This window comes from Pleurodeles waltl, chromosome 3_1, assembly GCF_031143425.1.
Source record: "Pleurodeles waltl isolate 20211129_DDA chromosome 3_1, aPleWal1.hap1.20221129, whole genome shotgun sequence".
Classification (NCBI taxonomy): domain Eukaryota; kingdom Metazoa; phylum Chordata; class Amphibia; order Caudata; family Salamandridae; genus Pleurodeles; species Pleurodeles waltl.
Window position 1 is genome coordinate 238,552,034 of NC_090440.1, and position 19,833 is coordinate 238,571,866.

At 42.2% G+C, this 19,833-nt stretch overlaps 1 protein-coding gene across 1 annotated transcript in view; it reads right to left on the bottom strand.

The window, feature by feature from the left end:
- Positions 1–19,833, bottom strand: part of SNX1 (sorting nexin 1) — a 470,987-nt gene that overhangs the window by 439,818 nt on the left and 11,336 nt on the right. The window contains exon 2 of the mRNA XM_069222309.1: positions 3,479–3,626. Coding sequence (XP_069078410.1) covers positions 3,479–3,626 — 148 coding nt within the window. The remainder of the gene's footprint in view (positions 1–3,478; positions 3,627–19,833) is intronic.

The window sequence follows — 19,833 nt, forward strand, 5'->3', positions numbered from 1 at the left end:
ATCAGCTTGCTATTCTGTTGAGTGCTAATGACCACCGATAAAGCCCCGCAGGAGGAGAAGGGAGCATTACTTACCTATAATCCTAATTTTTCTTCAGTGGAATCCTCAAAGTCACAACATATTACCCATCTCCCTGGATAAACGCAAAACACATGTGTTATGCCTAGGATACGTTTCTTTCCCATAGACAGTGTCACACTTGAAGAATGAATGTAGGGCAATTCCTGAAAAGCACAGTGTCAGTTTTTATTCTGTATCTGTGGGCACCCTACATGCCTGCAATCCTCCTCTTTCATTTGAAAAAAAGATCGATAAGAGGTTTCTAGTCACTTTTTTCCCCTCAAATTAGTGACTTTTTCTATATATTTTTTTGAATGACATTTGGTCTATCCATCAGTTTTTTAGGCTGCCTAGATATTTGATATATTGGCTGTCAAGACTCAGTCTGTCACCTGCCAGTCCATTTCCAGGCCTGCCTGTCAAGCACTACAAGACCACCAGTCCATGGCACAAAGGGCATTAAAAAGCACATCACTTTTAATAAAACTCAGTATTTGGGCACTTCAAGAACTCTTCAATTCCTTGCACAATGAGGAATAAATGTTGCTCGGTTGTGCGTGGCAGTTCATGAATGAGACAAAAACGGTAGACAAACAGTAAACTGCATAGACGCCCGCATAGTTAAGCCTTCCTTGCAGTTTACCAACACACGGCCAAGGTACCTGACCTAGATGTCAAGCTCAGTAACAGTGGGAGTGGTGCAACTGGTGAGCAGTGATGGGGTTCCTACTTTCTAGTGCTTCACCTCACTCCCTACTCATCGCGCCTTGCATAACCCCATCACAACTTATGGCACCCAATAAATGATGATGCCATAGGGATTCAATTTAGTGGATGCAGTAAGTAAACGCAATTATGAGTTTTGCCCTGAAAAGGGGCATAGCCTGTCTTAGTACTTAATAGGTTTTTTTTTTCCACTAGTAATTTTCAGCAGGTTTGATCTTACAAAAATCAGACTTTACATTTTTCTGTCAAACTTATTTCAACATCCCCTGGAAAACCATATCAACATTTTAAAGGCACTTATAATCAAGATCACACTTTTAGTTCCAAAGGCTCCTTTTGATTTGAATCTCATTTTTGGAAGCTAGCATTCATAATTTTTCTGATAAAAAGCTACATTTTGGTCCATACTTCTAAAATACTTGGTTTGTGTGAAGATCTGGGCCTTGATGTTTGTGATAAAGGGATGATAACTTTCCCAGACATGACCTTGCACGTTGGGCTGGAATGTTCCTAACTGAGCAGGACTCAGGTTGATTTGCATATGGTCCGTCCACAGCTGGAGTGGCACAGTGAGCAAAAAGAAATGGAATGGAATGAACGCTGCCAACAATAATTACTAGTGGATGGAATTAAATAAAACACACATCACTTTTTTGGTTTTATAGTTTAAAGTCTCACACTGGCTGTCATTCCTGATCAGGCTTAATGGCTGCATAAACTTACAACATGTCGCAACCAGATAATCAGATTAAAAATAATTGTACCTGATGGGTATTTAAATATTACAAGTGGGGGTCACTCACTCCATGATCTACAGGACATCTCCTTTTTTGTGAGTCCATAATTAAGAAATATAGTGTGAAGGCGTGCATCATGTGATTGTTTAAGGAGATTCCATTTTCTAGAGCTACTGGATTTTTTTGGTGCACTCTTGCATGAATGGTGATGTAAACTTCGGTTGGTCTATCTTGCTACAGGTACATCCCTGTAAACATCTGATTCAGAGTGTTATGCGATGGTGCGGCAAAAGCAATCCAGCTATATATTCACTATTGTTCTGAATTCAGTTTCATAAAAGATGCAACATTATTGTATAGTCACTCAAATAAACTGGCATTAGAACTTCAACAAGCAATATATGTTGTGGATTTGTGCAACACCTAAAATACCCATAAGAAAATAACATGCTTCTATGTAGCTGCAAACAGTTCAAATATTGCTTATCTTGAGAGCCTCTCATTAAAATGGCAAACTAACCAATTCTGTATTTGACCAAGAGCTTCTGTGGCATACCTCAATTAGGAGGTATCAATATGTGAAGAAATGCTGACATTTTTTGAAGGATGGCATGCGAGAGGCTATGAGCGCTCAGAAATGTGAAAAAGGGGCAGGGAATCACTCTAGATTCCATTACAAAATCAGTTGCATATTTCTGCAATACTTTTAGAGGGTCTGAGAGTGTTTTTTAGATTCTGCGAATTCACAAAATTCTCCAAGATGCTGTGTGGTGTGTGCTGATGTCTGAAATACTCTGTGAAGAGTTCTACAGCTGTGTGTTTGGCTCCAAGCATAATGGTAGTCCAGGAAACGGAGGGTCTTTGGAGTGAGTGGCAGCTCCAAGCGATTTTGGAATCTGTTCAGTTACAACCCAGATTAAAAAGCCAAATAAGGGTAGATCAGATTGTATCAATTATTATAAGCGTGTTCTTCAAGAAGCACAGTTTATCCACATCAGTGATAGCACAATCAACCTTACAACCTGTCTGTGTTACGTAATATTATGGCTTCCTAACGTACCAATAGCATCCTCTTATGGAAATGCATATAAACAGCACACCTTTTCACTCAGTAGATAAAACTTTTTACTCACAATCACAAATACTATAGGCATATACAAATGCATCTCACATGCGCTCTTCCCACACTTAACTTTTTTTCTTAAAAAGGTGCCTGTTCTTTTAGCTACAATTATCCTGAGAATTAACTTTCCTTCTTTGTATTAAAGGAAGTGTAATGGCCACTTAACACCTTTCTGTATTCACGAAATAGGACTTTCTCTCTTGGCTTCTTGTGTGGAAAGCTCAGACCATATGCCACTGTTCAACTCAGTGAGTATACATATACTCCCCCGTATATCAAATCTTGGATTTGGGTCTCTTTAAAGGGATTATGTGCTGTGAGGTAGTTTGGTGATAAGATTGTCACCTTTCTCAGAGAAATATACCGGCTGACCATCTATTTGCGTATCAAGATTCTGTAAAGCCCCAAGATGATACGTAAATAGAATATTACATAAAATCGTTTATAATAATTTCAAAAATGGTCTTTGTTTTTACTTTAATTAACATTCAGCGGCCAATAAGGCTGCTACCAAACACATTTTTAAAGTGCATTCTTCTTATATTTTACTGTTTGAAGTAAGTACAGATAATGGGGCTTTCCTAATTTTTGTACAGGCCTGGACATTCAAATACTGGTCATACTAGTAATAAACTACACGGGAGGCAGCTTTATTTGATAGGTGAGGATTCAACTACATTTTAACCATGATTCTTGCCACTTTGATTTACTTTTACATGATGTATCATCTCAGTCTGGTGCCCCAAGATGCTTTACAATGCAGTCGACCCCAGCTCAGCAGAATTGGTTCTCCCACTTTTTCTAATACAGCATTTTCAATTCAGCCTCTTACGTGCAAACAGGTCTTGCTCCTCGTCCTCAAAAAGCACGCCATTCTCCTGGGTGGTGGTGCCACCTCCACCGCTGCCACCGCTAGCTCTGCTGATGCCAACTGGCTCTGGAGATTTGCTGGATTGCTTCAAAGGCTGAGTAGACTTACTCTAAAATAAAATAGCAGTATACAAAGTATCAGGTATGACTCTTGACCCTAAATATGAGATAAAGTAATCCTAAATTGCACATAAACAGACTCTTGTATGTCGCCAAGAAGTTCCATGACGATATAGAGGCACGTGGCCTCAGGTAAAGTGCCTTGATCAGCTACTGGAGCTCAGAGGATATCCTCGTTACACACATTCAGAGGAACTCATTTAATCCATTCTAATAAACGACCCTAAAAATGAGGCATAAATGAAAATAAAAGTATAAATATTTAAATACGTAAATTGCTTTTCCACATCTATAAGAGCATGAAACACCTCCACTCTAACACCAAGGAAAGCAAATCATGAAAGAGAAAACCACAAGTGAAAAATAGGATTAGCTTTAAAATAATAATAATAATAATAATAATAATAATAAAAAATAAAAAAAACTTCTACCACTGACCTCGTGAAAAATAAGACGTTTGGGTATTTTCAACATAAAGCACTATATTACAGTGGCAGCTATATACGTTTGGCTATGGGCTCTTGAATTGTTACACCCCCCCCCCCCACCCACACTTCTAAAAGTCTAAGTAAACGATTCTCTTATGCTACCTTTGTCAGCCTCCACTACTGGTGAATTACAGTGTTTTTATATTTCTCTTTTTAAAGTTCTCTGTCGCGTCTTGAAACCAGGCTGAGACCGGGGTGACAAAATCACGATTGCTGCACATAAAACTATAATACATCAACCCTAAGGTGCTGATTTAGAGTTTGGCAGAAAGGGCTCTCTATCATAAAAGATAGAGTTCCCTCTTCGGCAAACTGAAGGTCTGCCCGATTTACAGAGGAGGAGGACGAAGGTCAGCGATAGAGACTACTCCCTCCCAGTAGATGACATACTTCTCTGACAGCCTGACGGAGTAAGGCCGTCAGAGATTTGGCCATCCGTCCCTTTTAGAGCAGGTAGTCGAATGACCAGTTTTCCTTGTCCATCACCGCCAGGTAAAACATGGCAGTAAAGGGCACTTCAAACTGCAAAATGACACCCACGCCGTGTGAAGAGACTCCCATTGTGCAGTGGTCATCAGTTATTGTTTTGAAATAACAAAATACAGCTTTCACATTCTGTTTTTAATAGTATAAAAACACTGACAGGAACCACAGTGACAGCACTTATTACCAATGTTAAGAGATCGCATCTGGGCCTAAGGATATGCATAAATTTAGCAGGCAGAGAACCAGCTATATGAAGGGAATAAAGTTATTTGCCATACCGCTGGATTTATTTCCATCCACCAAGGTATAAAGCAGACTCTAGGTCTGCTCATGAATTTTCTATCCACCTTGTCATAGCATATGATGACCGAGCTAGGGCATACAAGGCTGTATTCAAAGACACATTAGCACTTCATAACCAGATAAGTCACCGTAGCACTTTCGGTGAACGGATAAGCATGCTATTCACTGTATTTGCTATAATCCATAAGTGTGCCTCAGACTGAATATGTACTTTGATTATCTACCACAGGCCCGTCAAAATATGCCACTTCGGGTACCTCCTTAGCCAGTGAGGTGGCCATATAATGAATTCATGCACAGAGGACCCCTCAGCATTCTCACTCCTGCCCAACTGCGCTCCAATGCCTGAAGGGGTAAATCACATAAGACCCATCATCAGTATCTCTATAGGTCCTCGTTTCATATACCTAAAACAAAATGTCACTTTGACTCAGAAAACAAACCACTTTAGAAAAAGAAGCAGTACATAATTCAGTGATTTCTATCAGGCCTAGAAACAGGACATGTGTTTACTGACCCCTTACCCCCTTCTATTATTCATTAGAACTTTCTTCTTAACCTTTTCAACTACTCTCTATAGTATGGTACAATTTGGCCCACCTTGGAAAATGCGTTTCTAATCTACAGACTTTTTTTTAGATGCTCTACTGGTTATTTTACTATATCATACCTTTTTCACTTTTAAACCTTTCTAACAAATGTTCACTTTACCACACTATGATCAGTTATCCTTTGTTGGTTCCATTATTCTCTCTGTTTTAATCTGACCTTTCTACTGACAAACAATGGAAATAGTCCTTTATTCTTAAAATTACCATCTTTTGTGAAATATTTTACTAAAATCGAAGTACTGTTAAAAACACTCACTGCTTTAAATATCGGCCCGCTGGGCCTTATGCATGTGCTCACTTTAGAACTCTGAGTACTTTACCCTGCTAACCTTTAGTAAAGTGCCTCTGCTCCCCCTTGAACTTACGCTTTACCACACTAGGATCTATTCATACACAGCACCAACAACATTGGTACTCTATCCCATTTGCCCCGAGGGCTACATCTTCCTATCTTACCTTAGCTCTTTGCCATTGTGTTGTCACTGTTGCTTTCTGGCGTTGTGTAATCCTTCCTCAGCAGCACTAGAATACCACGAGGAGGTCACTGCCATAAGCTTTATAAATGACTTTCATTCATTCGGTTAAATCTTAGATGGGTGCAAACACCTTCAGACTCCATCCGATCAAAATAGAAGTACATTTTTTTGGCCCTGATCTCTTCCTCCTAGTGCAGCTTATCCTCCTGGGTTATCGAGTTACTTATTTATTTTTTGATTATCACAAATACTTGTATAGTCTTAACTTTTTCAATGTAGCCGCCTTGACCTCCAGCATTCAATTACTTAAAATTAGCATAGGGTGTCCATTTATTCATTTATCACCGATTAAACTCCTTACATATACAAACGCATCTTGACCAAGCACATGCACTCCCTTCTAGCTTGCTTTCTTATTTGTCCTCTTCAAGATGGCATCCTATCTAAACATATTCAGTTTCATTCTCCATGTACTGTTCCCTAAGTTCTGTAACCTCTTGCTCCTCCGCACATATTCCATTTTATCAGCTGTTACTCAACTATACCTTCCCTTTGGCTTTTTCTAATTCTCACTTTCTTCTTGGTTTCAACCAACTTTTGCAATGATAGTTCAATTCCCCTTTAAAGTCTTTTTTTCAAACTATTGTTTGAGACTGCACAATGAGTGTTGGGAGAGACTACTATTCTCATCCCTAATAATGTTATAAAAAAAACATTGGTGGTTGGTGAGCAAGGAGTACAGCTGCCCAGATGGACACAATTGATATTTGAAATATTCTGATGTATAGAAATATTAGAGACTCAAATTTGTCCATAAGGCGCCAAAACTCAAAAAACTTAAAACGTGTAAACATTTTTATTCAACACCTAATAATAAAATCAGAGATTAATAAAGGCATTAAGGAATAGATAACAAAAAGGAAAACTGGGCCCTGCAACTCACAGAAATGCAACGGTAACAGCTAGGTTTATTGACATGAATGTTTTCACTACAAACTATGACAGGCTTAGAAAAACGAGTTAATTAGTAGCTAGTCGAAAAGGACAACAGACATATAGAGAATGGGATCAAGATCTGGTGTACAAAAACTTGGAAAAAATACAATTGCAAATAATATATTGGTGAGCAAAATATAATTCCGGTAGCTTACATCTATTCAGATGTTTTATGTGCATGGAAATGCCTAGAAACAGATGGTTATACTCACACAAATAATCAAGGGCCAAACAGCACATTTGTAGAATCAAACAGCACTGGCAAAGCCAATAGTTGTGGCTGTAATGTGCCAGTACACGTTTTACAGCATGAAATCATCCCTGGGTGGCTTTGCCAATGCTGGGCAAAACAGCTAACAAAAAAACATGATTGCTGTCTGTATAGAATGCACATAGAAGACAACTGAATTTGTCAACTGGTGAGTGCAATGATAGAGTGTACTTTTCTAATTAAAACAGTCCCTCTTGATTTCCAGTGGTGTCACGATCTGAAAGGCAAAATGATGCAAAAAGCTAGTAGAAGGACGTGACATAGTAACACTGTCTGGTGGATCCAATGCCCACTCCAAGTGCATTGATATTTTTTTGGTCAATATTTTTACTCGTTTCTTGAAGACAGCACTTATGCTACAGAGATGCCAATACAAAACAATAGACCCATGACAATCACAGCCATTCCTACTTTACCAACAGTAATACCCATCACAGCAGATGAAAACGTGCCTCCTGCACGCGAGCAGCTCAGTCAGATGATCAATGCAAGAGGGCTAGCTCACTTAAGGTTAACGTGAGGGTGGCTCGGATACAGTCTTGTGGAATGGATCAAACATTACACACCAGTTTAATATCGTCAGAGGCTCTTTTATAATTTTGTACCATTCTGAGATGTACTTCTTCAGCCAACTGTGTACCAAAACTTTATTAGGGGACCTCTGAGCTGAACCTAGAGTTAACATTTTTCAATATTTTGCTAACAGGAGCACCAGGGATGCAAATTTGTTATATTTGTCCCTTTTTAGGTCTTGCCTACACAGTCTCGTTGAAACATTTTCTTCCCAGTCAGTGGACTTTCAGCCCACCTACTGCTTTTTATTTGTTGTGTGATGATACTTTTAAATGCTTGCATTTAGGTGGTCAGCATGTGCTACATTGCCCTTCTTTTCGAACTCTCCCATGGAGCATTGCCCAATTACTAGTGCCCTCCACAGCTTTGTGTACGCTACTTTTTAGGTTGAACGCGTAAGTATTGTGAGCTTTTAACCCCTTAGCTGCCAGGCCTTTTCCCCCTCCTGTGCCAAGCCCTTTTTTTTGGCTATTTGGGTCAGTTCGCGCTTATGCTCTCATAACTTTTAGTCCACATTAAGCTATCCATGCAAAATTTGCAACCTTTTTTCCAACATCCTAGGGATTCTAGAGGTACCCAGAGTTTGTGGATTCCCCTGGAAGAGACCAAGAAATTAGCCAAAATACAGCTAAAATTTAGTTTTTTTGTTGTTTTTCTTCCTTTTTTAAATGGGGGAAAAAAGGGCTGCAAAGGAAAGCTTGTGTTTCTATTCCCTGAAAATGGCATCGACAAAGTGTTTGTGGTGCTAAAACCACCATCTTCCCAGCTTTCAGGAACAGGCAGACTTGAATCAGAAAACCACATTTTTCAAGACAATTTTGGCATTTTGCTGGGACATATCCCATTTTTACAATTTTTTGTGCTTTCAGCCGCCTTCTAGTTAGTGCCACAAATGGGTGTGAAACCAATGCTGGATCCCGGAAAGTTAAACTTTTCTGAAAAAGTAGACAAAACTCTGAATTCAGCAAAGGGGCATTTGTGCAGATCCTTCAAGGTTTTCCTACAGACAGTAACAACTAAAATAAAAGAAATACTGAAATTGAGGTCCACGTTTTCTTCTATAGCTTTTTCCATCTATGGCAGATTTTTTAAAGCAATATACCGTTACGTCTGCTGGACCCTTCTGGTTGCAGGGATATATAGGGCTTGTAAGTTCATCAAGAACCCAGGGTACCCAAAGCCAATAAGTCAAGTGCACCTTGCAATGGGTTTTCATTGTATACCGGGTATACAGCAATTCATTTGGTAGTATATCAAGATTGAAAAATAGGTATCAAGGAAACCTTTGTATTTCCAAAATGGGCACAAGATAAAGTGTTGAGAAGAACGAGTTACTTACCTTCGTTAACGACTTTTCTGGTGGATACATTAGCTACCTGTGGATTCCTCACCTAATGAATACTCCCATGGCGCCAGCATTCGACGGAAATCTTCTTCCTAGTCTCTGCACGTCGACGAGGACGTCACTCTAGCCCACGCGACGCCGTCTGACGTCATACAGGCAATAAGAGGTCCTCGACGACGTGCCGACATCAGTTCCCTTTTTTCCGTGCATTCGAAACGGTTATCTTCGAGGGAGCAACTGTTACTTTCGTGGTTACAGTGTATTTTTTGCTGCGTAGTCCTTCGCTGCAGTAATAATGTCGCAGAGAAAGTCGGGTTTTAAGCCTTGTCGTGAGTGTGGGGGCAAGATGTCAGTTACGGATCTTCACTCCGACTGTCTTTGGTGTTTAAGCTCCGACCACGACGTCTCGACTTGCGATTCATGTCAGCACATGAATCCAAAGGCCCTCAAGGAACGTGAGGCGAAGTTGTTTATGGCGAAGTCGAAGAAAGAAAAACATCATAAGAAGTCTTCTTCGCCAAGGCATCGGCGTCATCGAGACTCCCGGCGCCGTAGAGAATCACGGCGCCATTCGAGCAAGGAGACTCGTTCCAGGTCTTCGGATCGGCGCCGGAGGACTTGGGAGGTCAGTCCCACGGTCACGCCGCATCCATCGACGCCGTTGCCCTCTCCGGCGTCACCGACTTCACCTGGACAGGCGTCGGTGATTGAAGTGGTGCAGCCTCTGGTGTTGTCCCCGGCGTCGCAGACGTCGAGGCCGGCGTCGGGGTCGCCTTCGATACAGGCACCCCAGTATCCGGCTTTTCCCACCCCTGGAGCCGATAGTACCGCATTCCTAAATGCGATGTATACCATCTTCCAACAGATGGCTCCAGGGGGTGCTCCGGCTGGCCCTTTGGCCTTTTCATTGGGTGATCCTGCGCCTCTACGGCCGGACCCTTTATGCCCTTTCTCCCTTTTGGGAACGTGGGCTCGGCGCCGTTGGCCGCTCCGGTGGCTTCGGAGGGATTGGCCCCGGAGATTTCCATCCCGTTGACGTCGGGATTTCGTCCTGTGACTCCGGTGGGTCCATCCGCTCCGAGATCTTCGGCTTCGGCGGAGGCATTGTCGACTCCACGTATCGAGCAGAGGCTTCATTCGAGGAGACGTGCTCTCCGTTTATTAGAGGAGCAGGAGTACCAACGAGTCCTGGAAGAAGGAGAACTAGAGGACTCGGTTGATGGACTGCATGGTCTAGATACAGCCAGTGGGCTGGACACTTCCCCTGAGTGGGATCTTTCGTCTCCAGGGGAATACACGGAGGAGGCTGCTTCCTTTCACGCAGTGAAAGATTTCCGTCGAATGCTGGCGCCATGGGAGTATTCATTAGGTGAGGAATCCACAGGTAGTTGTATCCATCAGAAGCAATGGTTATTTGCACATCTCTGAATTCTGGGGTCCCCATACTAGCAAGTGAATTACAGGGCATTTCTCAAATACACTTCTGCATTACACAGTCTTACTTTTGGAAGGGAAAAAAGTAGAGAAAGACAAGGGGCAATAACACTTGTTTTTCTATTCTGTGTTACCCCAAGTTTCCCGATAAAACGGTACCTCACTTGTGTGAGGTAGGCGTAATGCCCGCACCAAGAAACACAACGTTGGCACATCACATTTTTAGATTGAAATCTGATGTGGTTTATGGAAAGTGCCTAGCTGTGGATTTTGCCCTCTAGCTCAGCCGGCACCTAGGGAAACCGAGCAAACCTATACATTTTTTTAAACTAGACACATAAGGGAATTCAAAATGGGGTGACTTTTGGGGTTCTTGCCAGGTTATGTTACCCAGAATCATTTGCAAACCTCAAAGTTTGGCAAACAAAAAAAAACATGAGGCTGTTTCTGTCACACTTTGCAAACTGCCCTTGTTACTTGGATTATTGCACGCTTGCTAATATACTTCAGCGGGGGCAAACTATTTCTCGTCTCTCCCCCTTTCATGCCGCATGGCGCTCCAACAAAATACACACACACACACACCAATCCCTGGTGCCCAAGTAGCTTCTGCCACCAAGGGGGGCATATTCCAAATTAAAATAGGCCAATCTGCCCCCAAGGGGGCAGAAATGGCCTAAAACATATTTACCCCCCTGGGGAGCAAACCTTGCCCAAGGGGCCGCTCCCCTCATGTCCATTTCCCCAAAAATCCCTGGTGTCTAGTGGGCATTACGCGCAGCCTGATCACTGTGTGCAGGAATGCTCAAAGACACATTAAAAGGAAAGGAAAAGCCATTCCTTTCCTTTTCATGCCTCCCTGGCCTCCCCTGCCCCCGTACTGAGGAGAAATGGATCAGTTTCTCCTCGGTTGTGCTGGAAGCATGAGGGGACTCGGATGAGGTTAGCACGCGATTGCGTGCTGATGTCATCAGACGTCATGGGGGTGGGGGAGAGGAGGGGGTGGGGAAGAGAAAAAAAAAAAAGAAATCGGTGTGGAATGGGAAGCGATTACCCTTCCATCCCTGCCCTTAGACCCATGGGGGGGGGCGCTAGGGCCAGTGCAAGGACGTAATGGTTAGGTCTGTGGCGACTCAGCGCTGCGCCACCGAATGTAACCATTACGTCCATGACGCCGAAGGTGTTAACCACGCTCATCTCACGCCCATCACTTTCACTCATTTGTAGGCTTGCCTTTCAAAAATCACTTGATGTCAATGGTAAATGCTTTACGTTTGTCCAGCCTTGAGGCTGTTTTTGTCACGTCTTGCAGACTGCCCGTTACATGGATTATTGCGCGATTGCTAATATACTTCAGCGGGAGCAAACTATTTCTTGTCACTCTCCCTTTCGTGCTGCATGGCGACCATAGCGCTCGCAGCAAGAACAGGCACAACAGCGTGAACTCAAACAGTGGAATTGGAGCACTGGTCACACTGTTCACACTGTTCACAGTTACCTAATCAGTCTCATATATTGTGGCGCTCCCCTTAAAACACTTGAAATTGGTGAATGCTTTATGTAAAACATAAATCCTCAAAGCAAATGTGGCTCTCCTGGCACAGCGGGAGAGCTAATAGTACAAAATTCACTACACTCATGAAAACTCAACTTATAATGCAGGGCACTACTTTCACAAAACATTTTTGCCAATAACATCCTGCGGTGGTCCTAAGACCACCACCAAAATATTCATGACAACATGCTTCTTCTGTCTACATCATCTTTGGGTCCCCACACTAGGTTAATGGGGGCCCCAAAATAATAACCCCTCCCACCATTCAGTGTCTATGTTAAGTGACATTTCCCTATACTGGCAGCGTAGGGTTTCAGCAGAAACACATTTTCCACCCTCCAGCGTGTATCAACCCAAGTGACCCTCATCGAGAAGCTGCATGTGAATCCCATATCTTTTTGACCCTTTGGAGGGGTGTAGGGTGGAGTCAGCTGGCAGTTCGGCTTCTCAATCCCTTGGATTTAGCCTAACGAAGGTGAGGATTGAAGCACTAAAAACACACAGTTAAACAGAGAGGACAGAGCATGACCAGCAAACCACAGAGCCCCACCTGGCTGGAAGTCAAGCCTAGACCAGACAGGCAGAGACAGAAAGGCACAGCAGTGCTTAGGAAAGCACATTGGAATGGCTTAATCGGTCATGGGAGCCAGGGGTGGAGATGTGTTTTTCCTCTGTGTTAGCACACCGTTTATGGTTTGGATATGGGGGGGGCTAATGGCACAAGGCTAATGGGGAGCTCAGGACAGTGGCGGCCATTTTAGTTCCAGCCCAGCAATGGAAAACATGCAAAGGAAAGTGCATTCTTTCATTGTGTTTGCTGCCTCCATGCGTCACTGACAAATCGTGGTGCAGTAAGATGAGAAGAAACAGATAACCGGCAGGTGACACACCAGCAGACCGTTTACTAACACACCATGGCAGGAGCATGGTTTCCATTTTGGTAACAATACTGCATTTTATTTTCACTTCTTAGGATTTTGGGGTGGGGATTTGTCAGACCTGCCCGGAAGCCAGTCGTTGAACCCAATATTCCCGGTAAATGCAGAGTGCTGCTCTGACGTAGCACCTGGTGTTTAATTAGCTCATGTGTCAGGTGATATATTAAAATAATGATACGGTTTCCACATTCAACACTTTTTAGGTCACTAGAACACACTAGCATCAAGAATAGTAACACTTGTCTTAACAGCACTTTCAAAAGTATTTACTTGCCTCTTTTACTCTACATATATCCTACTGTTGGTGGGATGACTGCCACATACCACTAACGCAGTAAGAGGCCTCAGTGATTTTAATGCTCGATATCTACACATGTGGTGATCTGCAATGGACACATTTGAATTACGTCAAGCGTGGATTCCTTCAAGGTTTGGTAATTGGATATCACTGAATTGGCAATCATAACACCTATTATCGACACCCACTGGAAAAGGTAAGGTGTAGTATAAAGAGCTATCAAATGCAAGTAGTCAATGTTGGCCCATGATTTCAGAGCTGGATATACAACATGGAGCATCACAGATATTAAGGCTTCACAACATCGTTTTGCAGTCCACCAGCTTTTATGATGTGTGTTTTCATTGCTGAAATCAAATGGATCCCTTCACCAGCACAACTCTAATAATGTGGGATAGTCATGGCATGGAAACCTGTCCCATAATGCTTTGCAGGGCATTACTTTTACAAAACATTTTTGCTTGCAACTCACTGCTGTGGTGGTCCTGGGACAATGGGACCACCTTCAAAAAGCTCAGGTGTCTCCAATGAGTATCTCGTGAGCTATTAGTAGCTCTAGCGCTACCTATAAGTAACTCTCCTGTGTTTAGCCAAGCCTACAAAAACTGAAAAGAGTATATTTAAACAAACATGTAAACTCGTCTGATGTGGTCAGTATTAAAATGTTAATAATATTCGTGGTTCTGGATGATTTTCAACAATATAAGTAGCGTTTACTACAAAAAAGGATGGAGACCCCAGGACCGTACATCATCTCTGGGTCCCCACACTAGACTAGTGGGGACCCCAAAATAATACCCCTCCCACCATTCAGTGCCTTTTAAGCTTTCTCATGGCTACAACTTTGTTTTACAGCTGGGAGAAGTTTTGTTTTAAAGGCCTTGTTTGTAATATCATTGCAGCAGGCCTACTAGCCCTAAAACACCTTCTAGGGGCTATGTATGTGGTTACACTGCATTACTTTCTACTGTGTTTTTTCATGGGGTTATCCCCTCCAGGGGCTAACAATATGGTTGCAGGACCATGTTTCTTACTCAGTGAAGCTTGGCTACATTTCTTTAAGCAAGCAGGTTGTGATGGCTTTGTTTTATATCATCACTTCAGTTTAATTGTTTACCTTTTTTTAGTGCCTCCTACTGCACCTCGATCATGTTCTTATTTTGTTTTTTTTCCTTTTCTAAATTAGAAATAAAAGCACTATAGGCGGCTTGAGTACCAAGATGCGTTGTTTTGCAGCGAGAGCCCACAGATAGGTAGTTTCTTTTCAGGAATCTTTGGATGAAAGTTAGTCTGCTTTAGCTGAAAGGAAAGGATGGGACTGCATTTGTCATCACTACATCAGCACTAAAGCGACAGTAAAATTGAGAAATTGCGATTTTGTTTTCCATACAAAACACAAGACAAAGAAGGCCCCACCCCCCTTTTTTTTTTTAAGGGAGATTAGGCAATTTGCCCACATCAGAGGATGCTGCGCGGACGCAGCGACTCAAACCTGGTTTCACAGTAGCAGGTCTGGCCATTAGTCTCCTTCTCTGCCATTTATTTCATGCATATATATGCTGAACTAGCAGGGATTGCCCATAGAGAGTATTTTATTTTATTGTAGATAGTCAGGGTGATCCCGACAAGGTATACTGTAACCTAGGACAGATATGCAGGGGTCTTTATTGCAAGAAGTAGTACAGTGCGACAGGCCAGTGTACCCAGAATTAAAGGGGCGTTGTTATTAATGGCACAGAATCACAAAGGTTGAAATATATATTTGGAGAATATTCTTTATTCCATGCTGCGATACAGACTCTGATCCAGTGTTATCGACTCCACTGTAATCCACTCCTATCCACTGTAATCCAATCCACTAAAACCAAATTCAATGTATTTCAACCCAATACAATCCACTTGACTGTAATCCACTCCAATCCACCCACTGTAATCACTCCAATTTTCTGTAATCCTCTCCAAGTCGCAGTAATCTACTCACTGTAATCTACGTAATCCACTTCACTCTGCTGTAATCTACTCCACTGTAATCTACAACAATCCACTCCAATCCGCAGTAATCCACTCCACTGTAATTTTCTGTAATGCACTGTAATCCATTCCAATCCACTCCATTTATAATCTGCTATAATCCACTGTAGTCTGATGTAATCCGCTGTAAACAGATGTAATCCACTGTAAGCAGATGTAATCCACTCCACTCCATCATGCTCCAATCCAATCCAATCCACTGAATTTAGCCATGCTGAACAGCAGCCACACTGGTGTGCAACATGGCTAAAGCACATTGCCAAAGTCAATAAATGTCACACACACTGGGTAGGCCTACTGGTGATCCCAATGCTTGTTTAGGTTTACAGTGCAAGCCCAGTGTACAACTGTCTAGACAGCAGTCAATCTTCAGTGGTGGTATCGCAGGCGAGGCCTCAATCACCACTCCCCCGCTAGTCTTTAATTACGAATATGACCCTATCAAATGGAGGAAGTCAGACGCAGCCTGTCTGCATCTGGAACATTCATCTGTTTGCACAAGGTAAATTTGGCAAAGAATAAGTAGGTAGGCTCGATGGAGAATGTTAAATTTTACCAAGCAGAATGTGGCGGTGCAAATATACCTGTTTGCGATACCCCTTCATCCTGTACCATTACAAGTCTGTAAGTAGGTTGCCAATGTCATGTTTCCTTCTAGCTCGGATTGTTAAAGGGTCATGCATCATCGGCTTATAGATCAAGGAGATGCATGACCTACATATTGTAGCCCCACAGTGGCATTAAGAGTGTGTGATTCTGAAGATCGGCCCAGAAACCTGTCTAGAACCTGTGCGCCACTGTAGTGAGTTGGCAAAGATCAAACATTGTCCGATTCCAAACTTAAATATGTGCCTGTCCCCTTTAAGTGTAATAAAAACTCTCCCCTCATACAAATCCCCCAACTCCTCTCAGACTCCTTCGAGTCAGCCCACCTTTTGCCTAACCCCTTTAAGACTCCATAATGTCCATCTGGGTCCAGAACTTTATGTCAGACACAAAAGGGGTGCCACTCACCACATATTTGCAAATAAATAAATATTTTTTTTTTAAAAAGACCCAGCCTTCAGACATCAGCATCACAAGATATGGAACTGCCCGGGGCTCGTGTCTCAGAGTCAGGTGTGCCACACTCAGCTCCCCTCGAAGGGTGACAGCCCGCCAGAAGCACCCTCTCCCCATTGGTGGCTTCTGCTACAAGTGTATAATTAAAGAATAGACAGCAATAACTCAAGCAGACAGCTGTGCTTTCAAGGTATACTTACAAATTAGCTGCAAGCAATGCAAGAGTTTCTCCAACAAATATGCTCTGTAGACCTTCAAACGTTGAGTAACAAAACGTAATCTGAAATACTTACAATTGTGAGTTTCACAGATAAGAGAGCCAGGCTAGCGCAAGACATTACAACTGAGGACGTCTTGAAAGCCACAAGAGTTAAAATCCGACAAGGTCCCCGACGTCGACAGCTAACTGCAATCCCACTAGTTACTCAATACGGCCAAAGGCCTTTATCGTTAATTCACCTTTGAGATTTCGCACATCACTGTGAAAGCAATCATTTAAATGTTTTTAAGCTCTTGGAAAGACCCAGAAATGTGCTTCAATCAATTGTTCTGGTTTATATTATTGTCAACTTCCATGACAGCCTTAGCTAATAGATAACAGGATGTTCTTTCACTTGTAGGGAAACACAATCAGTCGATTTTATGGTTCTTTCCAGACCTCAGACTTTACAAGTTGGACTAATACCCTGAAGTTTAATTGTATCCGTCAATGCAAAAAAGAAAAAAACTCCAAGTAGGAAGGACTGGAATGAAGTACCACAGTAAAATATTCCCATCACACCATGCCATACCACACCACGACATATTAGTTCCATTTAACCCAACAACATACTACACTGTAGAATTTCACAACCCACTACTCCAAAACTGACAGCCCACATAACAGGTGGACGAAATACAAGCATTCTTCACAACACCAACCACAGAAGACATCTTGACTCTGTGCATCTGCCTAAAACGTTACCGAACTGGGTGTAGAAAAACACACTTTTGCCTAACCCTTCGAAACGGAGCTTATTTTCTTCATGCTACCGAAAACTTGAGTCCACATTTCCAGACTCGCTAAAATGTGTTTATTAGGGTCGAGCCTGCGTCGCATGCGCTCGTGCATGCGTATCGCAGCAAGACGCTTTAGGTATTAGAAAAGGGCTCGGAGCCCTGTCGACGTCACGTCAGTGTTTTTCATTGGTTCGTGGGCTTGCCTATTAAAATTTGCTTGCTTTCATCAGTCAAAAGGCATGCATACATCATGCCTTTTTCGGTAGCTAGCCCTCCTCGAGCGCATCGACCAAGTACAGAAAACATGCGAGGCTCGCTGTTTTCTGTCCAGCTCGTGGACTACTTTTTCTCTATTTTCCTAGCGCGTTGTCGCTTGCCAGAAGTCGAGCGCTTTACACAGTTAACTGCACTTTTTCGGGTTACGTACATAAATGCACTTTTGCCGATAGGTGAAAAGTCAGGTAAGGAGTTTTACAACGCTATCAGCTTTAACATGAGCAAACACGAGACCCGTTGCATTGCAAATGCTTGTTTTTAATGTTGCATTTATGAAAATGCCCATGGCTTCACTCTAAACCCCACTACGACATTCAGACCATTTATTGAACACCAGAAAAAATGTGTTCCTTATCTTTCCTTGAGAGACAAACCACAAGAATGTACCTGTTCATGCACTCGTCTCTAGAATGGACTTTGAAACACCTATCAGGATTGCAGTCCCAAGTCAGCTCTGGTGCATCTTAAAGCAGCAGTCCACACAGCACCAACCCTGGTTATCACTTCAAGAAACTTTTACTACATCATTGCCATATTCCAAGAGCCTGAATAGCTACAGCCAAATTCAAAAACAGAATTCGAACTATGTACCTTGTATACAGAAGACATACACCATAACAACCATCCTGATTTGACTGAACTGCTCCTCACCACTGGAGGACAAGCCAGGCCTTAAAAGTCAAAGCTCACTACAATCTCAAGACACTACAATCAGCCCATCTCTATTCCAGAAGTGACCTTTTGGTAGGGATTTGAACATTGCCTGTTGTTTCTAACCTCTCAGCATCACAAATGCACTCTCGCTCCTAGCCTTCAAGGAGTATCTAAAACTTCATCTCTTCTTCAATAATTAGAGTGCTCACCTTTCAATAGTATAGTCCTCTTGGCCCCATTGATTTTCTAAATATATTTTTATTGCTATAAAAATGTAAACTACTCACATGCTGCTGTCCAATATGGCTCTCTTTTCTTCCGTTTTTAAATTAAACAGTATATTCCATGTTCTAGTGTTACAATCTGAATTCAGCTCTATGTAAAATGCCTTTCTGGTGCAGTAGAGCTATACATGATTGATGAATAAATATTAACAAAAACATAGAACCTCAGAAACTGCACTCTCCTAATGATAAAACAATTTCAAACCATAATGATCCCAGTCGGATTCCTTCAGCCTGGAGGCCCTATGGTTAATCGGAGTAACACAAATCAGTCAGCGATTTGTATCCCCTACTGCACAGTTTAGACAAAAGTGTTGAATCAGCTTATAGTATTTATATCCAAAGTATCAATGAAGATTAGCTTGCATATTCATAATCTCACTATAGCTGTTTAGTGATTTATAAATTCATGATCTAGAAACACCAAACTTTAATACTTGGCCAGGGGCAATTGGGGGTTTGGCCCTTCTTCACGTAGCTCACATTCTTAGGATAAATGTTTGGTACCTCTAGATCATGAATTTCTAAATCAGTAAAAGAGAGGAAAGGTCTTATTAATTTGTAAGCCAATGTCAACTGATATTACAACAATCATTACCATCTAATATCAACTGTTCTTCACGCAACAAAGCAGAATGTGGCCGCAACACAAACATAACATGCCACTTTTACACATTAACACCATTCAATACTCAATCTAGTTCTCACACTCTTTCCCTAAACTCAGACATATTGGAGTTTCACATCCTGCTTTCCCAAGCCTATGCCAGCACCTTCCCAACACCTTTGTGCCTCCCACTGACATTTTATTATCAAAACGATGGCCCATACCTCCATTCAAAATTGAATTAGCCATGCCCAGACAAGTTACCTCATCCACTTGTTCTCTCTCCTCTGTGCACTGAAAATTATCTCCTCTCCCTCCCTGGTCACACTCTCTTTGGGTAAGTGCTGCTTTGCTCTCCTCAAGTGCCTTGCATAACAGCACATGGGCATGGCAAGCTCAGGGCATGGAGAATATTAGCTGAGAACAACCTAAAACAGAAGATAAGCTAAGTGTGCATTCATGTTTACTTGTATGTTTGAGATGTAGCACTATGGACTGGCAGCCAGTCTA